Here is a 15,932-nt window from a genome sequence, read left to right on the forward strand (position 1 = left end):
GAAAAGCCAGCAGCTGCACATACTGCAGCTGCTAACTTTTAATAATCGGGCACTTACCTGTCCTGGAGTCCAGCGATGTCGGAACCACAGATGAGGTTTCCATCAGCTGTCGGGTGCTGCCGCCTCCATTGCAAGTAAGGGAAACCTGCAGTGAAGCCTTACAGCTTCACGCTGGGAACCCTACTACACATGCACGAGGCTCTGCTTAACTCTCTTACTGGCCTAGCATCCAGGAAAGGAGGAGGGAGCCCAGGCGGTGACGTCAATACCCGCAGCTGAGGCTCCCGGAGGTGGGAACGGGATACCCGTGAAAGCCTGTATGCTACGTGTCGTCCATAGAAAATATGTGGTGGGAGCTGAAGGTTCGGGTTACCAAACGTCGGCCTCGAAACCTTAATGACTTGGAGAGGATCTGCATAGAGGAGTGGGACAAAATCCTTCCTGAGATGTGTGCAAACCTTCTGGCCAACTGCAAAAAACGTCTGACCACCTTTGTGATTGCCAACAAGGGTTTTGCCACCAGGTACTAAGTCATGCTTTGCGAAGAGGTCAAATACTTATTTCACTCATTAAAATGCAAATCAATTTATAACTTTTATGAAATGTGTTTTTCTGGATATTATTATTGTTATTCTGTCTCTCACTGTTAAAATAAATCTAAAATTAAAATTATAGACAGATAATTTCTTTGTCAGTGGGCAAACGTACAAAATCAGCAGGGGATCAAATACTTTTTTCCCTCACTGTATATTCCTTTAAATGCCATGGCTAGCCCCTATGGGGCCTGCAAAAACCTTTCCTATACATAACCAAGGGTTTTTTTTTTTTTTTTTTTTGTAATTACTATAAAAGAGCAGCCAGGGTGCAAAACCGACCCCGCAGGTAACATATCCAGTAAGTGTTTTTTTTTTTTTAAGCCTGTTGACATTGCCAAAAAAAAATTAAACCAAGACTCCCAAAAGATGACGTTTTATAGTTACTTTTCCACTGGGCAGAGTGATAAATTTTCACTCTCAAAGTTTCGGCGGAGAGCGCTTCATGTATGGCGGATGCCCGGTCTCCTGCTAGGCATTGTGGCTTCCTGCAGACTGCTACATAACTACTGTGTTCTGTAGTGCCACAGCAGCTGGCAGAAAGAACCACGGTGCCCAGCAGGGGATCACACTATCGGGCAGATCCAGGAGTGTTTGATAGCAGCAACGTCTGTAGTGCAAACATTTAAAGCTGAACTCCGCAAGAGGCAAATATTGTCATTTCTGTATCCTTACTTGAATCTTGATGTGCTTTGTGTACAGATCTGTGCAGTAATCCAGTTCTAAAACTTTGCCTCTGATGATGTCACTAATCAGTTTATAAGGCATCGGGTTTGCAAAGGCATTTGATGCACAAAAAAATGCATTTATATCCTAATGTGGCCATTGACATTTACATGAAGATTTTAGAGACCAGAGCTCAGCTTTAACACCCTTACAGGGTAAATATAACAAATGTAACTTTTTAATATATTATATATATATATTTTTTTTTATTTTTTTTTTTTTTTTTTTTTTTACGGGAACCCTTTGTTTCATTTTTTTTTATCTCACGTGGTCACTTTAATCTCAGCATTATATAAGCAAGTACAATTTACTTGTATATGGAGAAACTGCAAATAAATACTACTATCATCATATATGGTAGGGTTGCACTTATACCGTTTTTTTGGTTTTTTTTAACTGGCGAGTATGAGTACCGATACTTTCAGTCAAGTACTCGCCACTACCAAGTACCAATACTTTGTGGTGCGATTTGCATCAATACAAAAACAAATGGACGAAAATCGTACTGCAAAGAACAGCATTCAATATGAACAGGAATGTGGTGTGATTCCTGTCCAAAATCGCATGCAATTACCCCCACAGCTCCTGTGTGTGTATAGAAAGGGAAGCGCCAGGTAACTGGCGTATTAAAAAAAAATATGTTAGAACTCACATTAAAAGTGGTAGTAAACCCAGCATGGTCATTTTTACCTACAGGTAAGCAGTCCTCTACAGTGGTTGAAGGCTACAGCCACAAGAGACAAAATCTTCCTTCTACTTTCACACCTCCTCAAACTAAGCAGACACCAATTTTGCTGTCTGCTTTTGTAGAGCTTGGCAACGGTTCAGCAAAGCAAATATAAAAATGATCAGGTCTTCACAGGAACTAACCTTTTTGGCTGACAGAGCCAGCTTTTTGGCGGGTGGGGGTGACATGGTCGTCAAAGCTTCACACACACTGGCCAAGGTGGGGGACTTTGATTTTAAAGTGCAGTTTGGCCCCGTCCGATTGGCTTCCATAGGAGGGCTGCAGCATGGAGATGGAACATTCCTGATTGTGGAGGTGCCCAGTGACACAGCCTGTTCATTTAAGAGTGGTTCTTGCGGCTTTATATTTTTCACCTCTTCCAGTTTTTGGTTTGCGTTTTCCTGGGAGTCGAGGTTTTCGTTAAAGGTTTTGGAGGTGGATATCAAACTCAGGCTGGTGGTATCCCAACTAGACTTGGGGTCCTCTTGCATTTTCGCAGCTTCGTTCGCTTCGGGAGATGTTTTGAATTTGGCGTTAGCAGCTTTCTTCATCCGACTCATGTGATCATCCAAAATACAAGGAGAGTAGGAGGTTTTCGAGCTGAGCTTCGGAGAAGGGTTGGCACTCAGGGGCCTAGTGCGGGGAACTCCGTTGTGCTCTTTGCTGCTGACCAAAGGATATGTACGGCACACTGGAACCCCAATGTCATCCATCGGTGACTTCTTCTCGTGTACTCCGTCCGGTCTCTGGAAGTAGGATGGTAGAAGATAGAACGTGACAGGAGAAAATAACACCCAATGTCAATAGACACAGGTGGGTTAAATAACCTGCTGTTTTCTAAGGTTTCTTGAAGACTGCAAACTTGAGATTTCTTAAAAGTTTATGTTTCAGGGTAGAAGTCACTCACCTTCCCAATCAGCGGGGATGACAGACTACCATTAGAGAACGTCTTCTTGATAGTTGGAGGAACAGAGCTCGGGCGAGAAATTTGAGCATTTGGCACTTTACACGCCGAACCATCAAAGCTCTTTCTGGACTCTGGAAGCCTGAGGAAGAAAGATTTCTGACCACATAGAACAAGCAGAAATTACCAAGTATACTATTTCACGGGTTCAACCTAAAGCAAACCTGTGGTGTGTCCATGCAGGGCACACCACCCCCCTTTTCTGTCCCCTGCCAATCTATTCACCTGCAAGAAGAAAATCTGCCCATGTTATCCCTGGGTCACTCAAATAAGAGTCTCTACAGAGCTATAGCCCACCCTATATGACTGCGCTGGTGCTTGGTGAATACCCCAGAGCCGTCACACAGAGCGAGTCGCATGCTCCTCCATACCGAAAAGAACAAGGCATTTTTTTTCATTCCTGACAGCCGATCAGAGCAACAAGGGAATGAAGGAAAGGTATCTGCTGCTGGAGAACAGGGGATTAAAGGGACTCTGTCACTTTGCTAATTTACTATAAAGGGACTGAGGCTTTTTAAAGTGCACCAAGACCATGCACACCAAAGTGTTTACATTATCTGAACAAGCAATAAATCACTTTAAAAAAAGATAAGTTCACCTTTTGACAAAAAATAATAGAGCACTGTGACTGAGCGACAGGGCCGGTGGGCAGAGCACTGCGACTGAGCGACGCAGCTGGGCAAGCAGAGCACTGCGACTGAGCGACGGGGCCGGGTGGGCAGAGCACTGCGACTGAGCGACGCGGCTGGGCAGGCAGAGCACTGCGACTGAGCGACACGGCTGGGCATGCAGAGCACTGCGACTGAGCGACGCGGCTGGGCAAGCAGAGCACTGCGACTGAGCGACGCGGCTGGGCAAGCAGAGCACTGCGACTGAGCGACGCGGCTGGGCAAGCAGAGCACTGCGACTGAGCGACGCGGCTGGGCAAGCAGAGCACTGCGACTGAGCGACGCGGCTGGGCAAGCAGAGCACTGTGACTGAGCGACGCGGCTGGGCAAGCAGAGCACTGTGACTGAGCGACGCAGCTGTGTGGGCAGAGCCCCGCATGGCTGTGTTTTTTTAAATTCCCGCTAGTTGCCACAGCAGGGGAGCGGGGGCAGGTCCGTTCATAACATGTTACACTTATATTCAGGGTTTAACATGTTATGAAAGGTGAACTTATCCTTTAAAACAAGATCTCAATTACCTCTGTAGCTATAGGCATTGTGGAAAAATAAATGTTCAAAGTTTACAGCAGAGGCATAGAGATCTTTCTTTCTACTGCAAAAGAATCTTGGCAGCCTGCTATCTGCTCTATTGAAAACACACACACCAGGTGTTTCTAAGCTGACACACTGAAAACACAGCCAAAGTGTTTCAGGGGATTAGGGCTCCCCCTTCTTCAGAGCATTGGTAGTGTTTGATATGCTAGTCATCGGCTGTGTCCTTATTTGATAGTGGTGCTTTGGAATGTCTGTTGTGCCAGAGTCTGCCACTGCAGGAAAAACAGACTTCGGAACACCATAATTATATCAGGACAAAGACTGCAGCAACCATAAACAGCAGATCAAACACTACCAAAGCCCTGAAGAAGAAGCCCTGACCCCGTAAAATGCATTGACTATGATTTATGTCATATACTAAAAGTGATCATTGCTCCTTAAGTTTCTGAGAGCTCATCTACGCAGAGCGCGCCACACCTACCTTCACAATCCTCAACATGGAGCTAAGAAAGGGTTTAGACTCAGCAATTCCGAAGTCAAACTACAATGATCAATGGATGGTACTGGGTGCTCCATCTAGAGAACCTGGCAGTTTGCCAGTAGGAGAGCGGAGTGGGGCCTTGTGCATGCGCAGTAGGGTTCCCGGCGTGAAGCCATACAGCTACACTGCTGGGGTCCCTCACCCTCAATGGCGGCCGCAGGCCCCGTAGCTGATGGAAACATCAGCTGCGTTGCCGACATCGCTGGACTCCAGGACAGGCAAGAGTCCTATTAATTTGTTGGGTTCTTTTTGGGCGGACCTTCGCTTCAACATCAGGGGTGATCAAAGGGTTAAACGTGCACCTAAGCAGTGTTTTTCTACAGTGAGAGAGGTGCTTTTACTAAGGGAAGGCGTGGATTCATGTCCCTGCTTTGCAGGAACACAAGATCAATGCCTTCCCTACTGACCTAATGGCAATCTGCCTTGTTTACATAGGCAGACCACCTTTCTACCCTACCCGTCGATCGGCTCCTGCTCTGTGTGATCACAGTGGGAGAAAGCCGCCGGCTACGGGCATGCGCACCCTACCCGGAAGAGCTGGATCACCGAATATAACGCGTGCGTATATATACATATATATATATACACACACACACGTACACATACTCATTATCCTCATACAGCAAATACAACACAAAAACAGCAGTTCCTGGAGGGATTTATTTTTTTTTTTTTTTAGAGCTGCTGTGAATCCCATAGTTCTGCTATAACATTACCTCAGATAGAAGAGTACATAAGCCTGCTGATTCAGAACAACCTTGATGTTACTGGCATGAACAAGCGAATCATTCATCTGATACCACTGCCCGTTACTTGCCTGTAGAAGAGAAAAATCAACGTCAGATATGTTTGACAACAGCACCGTCTCTTAGCTCTTTCAAACAGGCATCAAACTAAAGCTGAATAAATCTAGGCCACCAGGTTTCCATGGCAACCACAGGAGGCAACCCGACGACCAGGAAGCCCCTGCTGCATTATTGCGGAGCGCTATTCATGGTCTATGAAACCCAATCAAGATTGTAATGTTTCTAAAGACAGGGAGGAGAGCTGGCTGTGATCAGAGTTGTAATATTAACCACTTGACCTCCGGAAAATGTATCCCCCTTCATGATCAGGCCATTTTTTTGTGATACAGCACTGCGTTACTTTAACTGACAATCGTGCGGTCATGCAACGCTGTAGCCAAATAAAATTTGTCATTTTTGGTGGTATTTGATCACCTCTGCGTTTATTATTTTTTGCGCTATAAAAAAATCTCTCTCATTATTTTATATATATATATATATATATATATATATATATATATATATATATATATATATATATATATATATATATATATATATATATATTTTTTTTTTTTACTTTCTGCTATAAAACATATCCAATTCAATATTTTTAAAAATTACCGTATTTATCGGCTTATAACAACCACCTTCACTTTAAGAGGGAAGTTAGAGGAAAAAAGACAAAAATTTGAAATAAGGAACTTTGAAGCAAAATAAGGGACAGTGCCCATCTGCAGCCACACCATTGCAGCATCACTATTGCCCTCAATGCAGGGGGGACAGGGAGCAGGACGAGCACCGACAGATTACATACAGGAGAATCTCCTGTTTACGTGGCGGCCACCTTAATACAAAGTCCTGCCTCCTATGACAGACAGAACAGCCATCCAATGGCAGGAGACGGGGCTTCCTATTACAGAGGCTGTCAAGTAAACAGGAGATCATATGACACTCGTCCCGCCGGAGCCCCCCCCCCCCCCCCCCCCCCTCACCCTGTCCCCTCCGAGGCGGCCAAAATGTAGGCATCAGCATATAACACGCACAGGCCATTTGCACCCAACTTTCAGGGTGAAAAAATCGCATGTTAAATTTCTACATAAATTTAGGCAAATTTGAATTTTGTTACATGTTTTTGGTAAAAAAAAAAAAAAAGAAATCCCAATAAGTGTATATTGATTGGTTTGCGCAAAAGTTATAGCATCTAAAAACTATGGAATATTTACTGGAATCTTTTTTTTTTTTTTTTTTTTACTAGATCTTATAGCGGGACTGCCTTTACCCTCCAGCCACCGGTAAGAACAATAAAGTGTCTGAAAAGCTGCTATGATTGTTCTGATGGTGCAGGGAATCGCCGGCTGGAAAAAAAAAATGATATCTGGATGATGCCTGCAGCTGCACCCATCATTCAGATATCCCCACTGAAAGCCCAGGATGTCATATGGCAGCCTGCGGTATGGAAGTGGTTAATAAAAGTAAACACACTTACAAAATATTTTTCAAAATGAACAGCGCTGTCACGTTTACAATCTCAAAGCCAAAAGCCACACTTCCGGGTACGTGATGACGTCAAGATGTATAGCTCTGGGCAGAGCTATAGATCATGACGTCATCACGCACACTGGAAGTGCAGCCTTTGGCTTGGAGATTGTAAACGTGACAGCGTGGTTCATTTTTAAAAATATTATAAATCGATTGTAGCGCAGCACTTTGACTCAGTTTTTGGCTGTGGAAAATAACTCCTAGCGAGCTTTCAGCTTTTTATTGGTGTATTTGGATTTTCCCACTAGTGCGGTTACTATTTATAAGAGTGTTGTGCATAGCTTCCTGAAAACTTCACCTACTACCCTGACAGTACAGGGATCTGCTTTGTTTACATTGACAGATCACCGTTCTGGCTCTATGTGGAGCGATCACGGGCGGACAGTGGACATCGCAGCAGTCGGCCACGCACGTTGGCTCTGGCGGCGTGCGCGTCTGCTATAGCCATTAAAGGGACTGCAGTATGACTGCGGAGGCTGGTTGGAAAGCGAGTAATAGGAAATGCAGTGTCTCCGGGAACACAAAGCAGGTCAAAGGCAGCCTCTGAACTGCCATGTGTGGAGCACAGTGAAAGTCAAATGGGATGTCACTGAACCTGTGTTTAACTTTCATTCCAAACGTACATTTGTTAAAGCGGGAGTCCGCCGGGACTCCGCGTTTTTTTTTTTTTTTTTTTTTTTAAAGCCAGCAGCTACAAATACTGCAGCTGCTGACTTTTAAAATAGTGACACTTACCTGTCCAGCGCGCCCGCGATGTCGGTACCCGAAGCCGATCTCTCGATCATCTCTCGGGTGCTGCCGCCGCCATCTTGGGTATGGGAATCAGGTAATGGAGCCTTTCGGCTTCATTTCCCGGTTCCCTACTGCGCATGCGCGAGTCGTGCTGCGCAATAAGGACTGTCCCCGCTGCCTCTGGGATCTGTGTGTTTCCCAGCAGGCAGCGGGGCACTTGCGGAAAGGGGCGTAATCTACGCCCCTTTCCGCAGAGAGCTATCCCGGAAGTGGGTGCAGATACCTGTACTGTACAGGTATCTGCACCCCCCTCCCCCCTGAAAGGTGCCAATTGTGGCGCCGGAGGGGGGAGGGTTCCGATGAGCGGAAGGTCCACTTTAGGGTGGACCTCCGCTTTAAGGAATCTAATGTACATAATGATAATCAGAAAATGTCTATTTGCTTATGTGTATACATGTTACTATGCTCCTTACTTATTATGTAGTATACAGATTGACTTCTCCGTTCGGAGTTAAGATGGCATCTATACCCTACACCCCCCGCGTTAGAAGAATGCATTTGAGATAAGGGAACCAGCTTCAACCAAACTTCAAGCATCAAGTTTCTTCATTTCTCTTGTATTGTAACCAATGAGATGTACCAATTAGACTGACATAGCAATGACGTATCTTTCTGTATAAAATATCAACCCCGCCCACCAATAAATCAGAATTTAGAAGTAGCCGAGCTGAACGTGTCTCAGAGAGTGTTTACTTCTAATGCGCTGCACATTTATACTTTTTAATTAGAAATAGCAGCAGATAACCAAGAACTAGTTTGTAGTTCTTATCCATTTCATATTAAAGCGGGATTCCACCCTAAAGTGGAACCTCCGCTGATCGGAACCCCCCCCCCCCCCCTTCCGGTGTCACAATTGACACCTTTCAGGGGGGAGGGGGGGTGGAGATACCTGTCAAAGACAGGTATTTTCACCCACTTCCGGGCATAGACTCCCACGGGAGTCTACGCCATTTCCTGCCCTGCCGCGCTGTCTGCTGGGACACACACGGGTCCCAGTGACAGCGCGGAGATTTCCTATTGCGTGGCGCCGCTCGCGCATGCGCAGTAGGGAACCGGGAAGTGAAGCCGATTCGCTTTACTTCCTGATTCCCTCACCTCAAATGGCGGCGGCAGCAGCCGAGGCCCGAGCGGTCGATCGGCCTCGGCTGCCAGCATCGCTGGAACCCGGGACAGGTGAGTGTCCATTTATTAAAAGTCAGCAGCTGTAGTATTTATAGCTGCTGGCTTTTAATATTTTTTTTTGGGGCGGAATCCCTCTTTAAATCTAGAAAAACAGCGCCCATTGACATGAGCCCTAAGACTACATAAAAGATATGCAATACTACTCACTTTCACATAGCAATAGTAGTGTCCAGCATGGCAGCTGTACCCAGAATGCACAAGGACTGCATAGAGAGAATACATAACCGGGTCTCCATTGCACTGAGACATATACGGACGGATGTTCAAAAATTCTGGGTAACCGACATCCTACAGAAGACAGGAAGCAAAGTGCAGAGGTCATTTATATACTTTAAGAAATTTAGTTATTTACTCTTTAGAATTTTTTTGTGCATATGTACAATAAATCTATTTCTATAGACACACACACACACACACACACACACACACACACACACACACACACTATATCTCACAAAAGTGAGTACACCCCTGACATTTTTGTAAATATTTTATTCTATCTTTTCATGTGACAACACTGAAGAAATGACACTTTGATACAATGTAAAGTAGTGAGTGTACAGCTTGTATAACAGTGTAAATTTTCTGTCCCCTCAAAATAACTCAACACACAGCCATTAATGTCTAAACCGCTATGGAGGAGGGGAAGAGGACTCCAGTGGCAATTTGTGAAGCTCTGGTGACCTCCATGCCCAAGAGGGTTAAGGCAGTGCTGGAAAAAATATTGGTGGCCACACAAAATATTGACACTTTGGGCCCAATTTGGACATTTTCACTTAGGGGTGTACTCACTTTTGTTGCCAGCGGTTTAGACATTAATAGCTGTGTATTGAGTTATTTTGAGGGGACAGAAAATTTACACTGTAAGGCCCCTTTCACACATGCGGATGGTATGTCCGTATTTCATCCATCCGTTTGCGGATGAAATACGGACATACATTCATCCCTATGAGATAGCGGGTGTCTGCGGATGAGCATCCGCAGACACCCGCTATTATCCGCCTCCGCAACTGCCCGATTCTGCAGACGGAGGAAAATCCTATTTTTCTGTCCGTCTGCAGTGGATCGGATGAACACGGACACACGGTCCGTGTTCATCCGATCCCCATAGAGGAGAGCGGAGAGCTGACAGGGCGGTCCCTGCACAGTGTGCGGAGACCGCCCTGTCCACCGCCGGCTCAGCGGGGACAACGGAGCGATCCCCGCTGAGCGAGCGGATCATCACGGGGCGGATCAGTGTGAAAGAGACCTTATACAAGCTGTACACTCACTACTTTACATTGTAACAAAGTGTTATTTTAAAATATTTACAAAAATGTAAGGGGTGGACTCACCTTTTTTTGTATGTGTAGAAAACTTGTACATTTTACTGACCTTTGTTATTTTGCCACCGCTGAAGTTGGCAAATCGTTTTAGTGACAGTGTGAGGACATTGGAAGCTCGATGAATGCTGAACCTTTTAGTGGCCGGAACCTTCTTCTTGCACCTTACAGAGAAGAAATCAACTGTAAGATATATTTATATCTGTACAAGTCTGACACAAAGGTGAATATTTATAAAGCAGTTAATCTGACAATCTCTGCAGGTGGATCTTCCATGTGATTTAAATGACAGGGATCGATTCACCACCATTGAATTCATTATTATCAAAAAGCGGCCCCGCCAGCCACAAATCTGTGCCAGTTTGAGCCAATTTTTTTTTTTTAAATAAAAGCCAGCATTTGATACCACAAAAGCAAAAGCATAAATATAGGCTATAGCATTAAATGTTCCATCTCCTGCCTCCTCTCCTCCTAATCATCACTCCCTGTGACAGCAGGCATGGGGGATCGTCTCCCCGCACTGTTGTCAGAATGTAAAAACTGCGTGGCCGTGCGCCTGCATCATTGATTCACAAACTTCTGTGGATAAATGAAATACAAGTACCGTCAGCTCGTTGCGGCCAATGGGTTGTAGTCCAATAAAGTGTTACTAAACCCACAACAGTGAAATCAGTCGTTATATGCAGTAAAGCAGGCTTGTTATACTCGCTGTGGAACTAAGGGGTTAATCCTTTGCATTGTGTAAAAAAAACTGATCCTGTCTTCTCTGATCCTCCCCCTTCTGCCACTGTCCCCAATCCACCTCCTGATAGTACAGAGGCTAGGGGGCACTCTGCACATGCTTAGTTTGGTGTGTATTGCTAGACAGTTTTTTTTTGGGAGGGTGCATGTGATCAGCACTGTCCAGACAGAGGGTCAGGGGTCCTGCAGCCTCATAGGACAGTCAGAGGAGAATGAAAACTCCTCCTACAAGCTTTAACCACACCACTCATAGAAGTCATAAGAATGCTATGTACTGCTGATGAGAAAACTTATTTAGCCATTTATATTTACTAAAATAATTGCATTTCCATGTTCTGTGTACTGTGGAAGACCAGATATAGTGAATGCCGGTTCCTGGGTTTACTAACACTTTAATTTCTCCTGCAATTCAGTAATTGTCTGTCTTTATCGGAGTTATGGACAGACAGTGTACGGAGAGTCTGCAGGATCCAGTCATTGTATTCACAATCTGCTGATTACAGTGCAATGCCTTACAGGCGGCAAAACAAAAAAATATATATATTAAATGCACTTTTTTTTTTAACCTGCATTTATTATTATGTTTTGTGAAAGCTGAACTTGGCTTTTAAGCATAGATGGATGGCATTGACCAGGAGTGAGCAAGGACTACCTCTTGAATCTGGGGCCGAGGTGCCACGCTGTTCAGCACCCGCCACTCACTGTGTGCACATAATGTTATTTACAGAGAACTCCGCTAACTGCATAGATGAAGAGAAACAGAACGGCTCTTACTTGCCACACATGTAGGCGTTCTCTCCGCTCAGCACATCAGACTTGATGAAAAGTTCTAACGCACGCACAATGTTGGCCGATTGCTGCAACAAGAAACAAAAGATCCTTACAATCTGATTCATTGTTTCTGGCAACTTACAGAAACCAGTCAGAATTCATCTATTCCCAGACTTACCATAGCAAACTGAAAAAATAAATAAAAAAAAAATAAAAAAAATGTACCCTGCTGATCCCTCCTTTCTGCAGCTTGCGGAGGGATCAGCCCGGGGATGACATCACAAGGAGTTAGCCCTTGTTCACCCTGCCACGACTTTGAATCCGACATCCCTGCGCCACTTCATTGCAGCTTGCATACGACTTCTTTAATAGAAGTCAATGCAAGTGATGTTGAAGTCGCCCCAAAAGAAGAAGTGGAGGGACCTTTTTTCTAAGCTGAAGCGACTTGAGTCGCACCAACTAGAACGGTTCCATTGCAGTTAATGGGGCACGACTTTAAACTCTCAAGTCGCATAGCAGGTCTTGGCAGTGTTAACTGGGGCTAAAAAAAAAAAAAAAAAAAAAAAAGTTTGTCACTACAGGCAAAAGAGAACAGTGACTGCTGGGCATGATCTAGAGCAGGGGTCTCCAAACTGCGGCCCGAGGGCCAGATGTGGCCCTTTTCTAGCCTTTATCTGGCCCTTGGGGCACTATTCCTCCCAGTGATACGAGGCACTATTCCTCCAACTTACACCAACAATGGGGCACCATTTCTTCCACTGATACCAATGATGGGATGCTATTCTTTCTACTAATAGGACCATATTTATTCTCAATGATGCCAGGCCCAGGACATTTTCTGCCCCCGCTGGCCACGATCTGGCCCTCGTGAAGTCTGAAGGACAATAAACTGACCCTTTGTTTGAAAAGTTTGGAGACCCCTGATCTAGAGGGAAGAAGGCGGTGAAAGGTTAAATTTGGATTATGCCTATCCTTGAAGATCGATTACCAACAATGAATTTCCAATGCTACCAAAAAAAAAAAAAAATATATAAAAAAAGATGTTTTTTTAATTCTCTTCCTTAGAACTATAACAGTACTGTCTTCTGTGATCTGACATAAGCTTCATGAAGCGCCATGGTGAATAGGGTCCTGCCATAAGTATGCTCATCCAGAAAGAGCTGTAAAAACCAATAAAAAGGAACACTGCACACCGACTCCTACTTTGCCCTGAGACATCGGTCCTACTTCCATCCGACTTGCATGAACAGGATAAGACGTTGCTCCGACTTTGAGATAGTCTGACTTATCCTTTGACCAATCAAAACAACCCCAGTGTGACATAAATTCCTTTTAGTGCTGCTGTAATCACCATGTTGGATGTCACAAGTCGGATGGTTAGGACAAGGATCCGACGTCGATCCGACTTTAATGATATTAAATGGGCTGAAGTAGGACCAAAGTAGTGCAGGAACCTAGTTGGACCAGTTAAGGCGGCTCTCATAGGGAACCATTGATTTGTACACATCATACGACATGTGCTCCAAAAGTCGGAGCGTATGTTGTACAAGTGTGAACCCGGCCTAAATTAATGAGCTTACATCCAAGTAAAATCTTACTGTGTGTGGCCAGATTAACTTACAATAATATTGCAACAGTTACATTATATATAAACAGTATCTGACAAAAGTGAGTACACCCCTCACATTTTTGTAAATATTTTATTATATCTTTTCATGTGACAACACTGAAGAAATGACACTTTGCTACAATGTAAAGTAGTGAGTGTACAGCTTGTACAACAGTTGCTGTCCCCTCAAAATAACTCAATACACCGCCATTAATGTCTAAACCGCTGTCAACAAAAGTGTGTACAACCCTAAGTGAAAAAGTTCAAAATGGGCCCAATTAGCCATTTTCCCTCCCCGATGTCATGTGACTCGTTCGTGTTACAAGGTCTCAGGTGTGAATGGGGAACAGGTGTGTTACATTTGGTGTTATTGCTCTCACTCTCTCATACCGGTCACTTGAAGTTCAACATGGTACCGCATGGCAAAAAAACTCTGAGGATCTGAAAAAATAATTTTTGCAAGATAGCCTAGGCTATAAGAAGATTGCCAAGACCCTAAAACGGAGCTGCAGCACGGTGGCCAAGACCATACAGTGGTTTACCAGAACGTCTTCCACTCAGAACAGGCCTCGCCATGGTCGACCAAAGAAGTTGAGTGCACGTGCTCAGCGTCATATCCAGAGGTTGTCTTTGGGAAAGGGACATACAAGTGCTGCCAGCATTGCTGCAGAGGTTGAAGGGGTGGAGGGTCAGCCTGTCAGTGCTCAGACCATACACCGCACACTGCATAAAACTGGTCTGCATGGCTGTTGTCCCAGAAGGAAGCCTCTTCTAAAAGATGATGCACAAGAAAGCCCGCAAATAGTTTGCTGAAGACAAGCAGACTAAGGACATGGATTACTGGAACCATGTCCTGTGGTCTGATGAGACCAAGATAAACTTATTTGGTTCAGATGGTGTGAAGCGTGTGTGGCAGCAACCAGGTGAGGAGCACAAAGACAAGTGTGTCTTGCTTACAGTCAAGCATGGTGGTGGGAGTGTCGTGGTCTGGGGCTGTATGAGTGCTGCTGACACTGGGGAGCTACAGTTCATTGAGGGAACCATGAATGCCAACATGTACTGTGACATACTGAAGCAGAGCATGATCTCCTCCCTTCAGAGACTGGGCCGCAGGGCAGTATTCCAACAGAACGACCCCAAAGACACCTCCACAACAACCACTGCCTTGCTAAAGAAGCTGAGGGTAAAGGTGATGGACTGGCCAAGCATGTCTCCAGACCTAAACCTTATTGAGTATCTGTGGGGCAATCCTCAAAATGGAGGGTGGAGAAGCGCAAGGTCTCTAACATCCACCAGCTCCGTGATGTCATCATGGAGGAGGGGAAGAGGACTCCAGTGGCAACCTGTGAAGCTCTGGTGAACTCCATGCCCAAGAGGGTTAAGGCAGTGCTGGAAAATAATGGTGGCCACAATTTTCACTTAAGGGCGTACTGTTGCTGACAGCGGTTTAGACATTAATGGCTGTGTGTTGAGTTATTTTGAGGGGACAGCAAATTTACACTGTTATACAAGCTGTACACTCACTACTTTACATTGTAGCAAAATATTGTTTCTTATCTCACTTTTGTGAGATACTATTAAATTTTCTAGAATATATATATATATATATATATATATATATATATATATATATATATATATAGATATATAGATAGATAGATAGATAGATAGATAGATAGATAGATAGATAGATAGATAGATAGATAGATAGAGAGAGAGAAATAGAGAAATATCTCACAACTGTACATTGATAATTAAAATTACTTATTTGTCAATAAAAACCTTACCCGTATCTCCAGTGCGATGTCCAGGTACGGATCAAAGGTGTCAGACACACTCTTACAGACGGAGCATTTCACTAGAAAACAGGAGATAAATTTTATCTTAGTGCGGATTCCAAAGTCCAGTTTCAATTTCAGTATTGTCTTATAATGACTGCAAATTTCCATTGTTTGTAATGATTTTTGACGCTGGTGAATTTAAAGCAGAACTAGCATTGACGACCATCTGACTATGTATAAACCCAAATGTAACTAATTCCGTTAAGGTACAAAGGAAGTCTTGTACTTTCAAGTTATATTGCCGTCTGAAGGATTGGACAACAGCAAAAAAAAAAAAAAAACACACAACACTGTAAGCTAGGCCAGGATAAGACCACCCACCACCCGCAGTTTTGTAGCAAAGCAAAACTAGGAGCATGGCATGTGCCCCTCAATGGACTACAAGAAAAGGATTTTATGTTAACTACAAAAATCCTATTTTCTTTTGCAGTTGAGGCGCACAAGTATTTAACCTTCCCAACATCCAAAAGCGGTCCAAGTGAAGGGTGGGCAGCACAGAAAATAATCACTAACAAGCCTAAGAGAAAAAGAGCCACCTCGACAACTAGAGGTCGACCGATATATCGGCCGATATTTGCCGTTTTTTAAATAATC

General features: G+C 44.3%; 1 protein-coding gene across 2 annotated transcripts in view; it reads right to left on the bottom strand.

Moving 5' to 3' along the window:
• The window catches only part of USP36 (ubiquitin specific peptidase 36), an 84,940-nt gene that overhangs the window by 41,785 nt on the left and 27,223 nt on the right, over positions 1-15,932 (bottom strand). For both annotated transcript variants that reach the window (XM_077458902.1, XM_077458903.1), the window contains exons 7-13: positions 15,285-15,355; positions 11,892-11,974; positions 10,429-10,540; positions 9,202-9,342; positions 5,470-5,570; positions 2,954-3,092; positions 2,190-2,792 (exon numbers count right to left, since the gene is read on the bottom strand). In XM_077458902.1, coding sequence (XP_077315028.1) covers positions 2,190-2,792; positions 2,954-3,092; positions 5,470-5,570; positions 9,202-9,342; positions 10,429-10,540; positions 11,892-11,974; positions 15,285-15,355 — 1,250 coding nt within the window. The remainder of the gene's footprint in view (positions 1-2,189; positions 2,793-2,953; positions 3,093-5,469; positions 5,571-9,201; positions 9,343-10,428; positions 10,541-11,891; positions 11,975-15,284; positions 15,356-15,932) is intronic.

Source organism: Lithobates pipiens, unplaced genomic scaffold (assembly GCF_037356315.1).
Source record: "Lithobates pipiens isolate NorthernLeopardFrog02 unplaced genomic scaffold, aLitPip1_a1.2 Scaffold_28, whole genome shotgun sequence".
Lineage (NCBI taxonomy): Eukaryota > Metazoa > Chordata > Amphibia > Anura > Ranidae > Lithobates > Lithobates pipiens.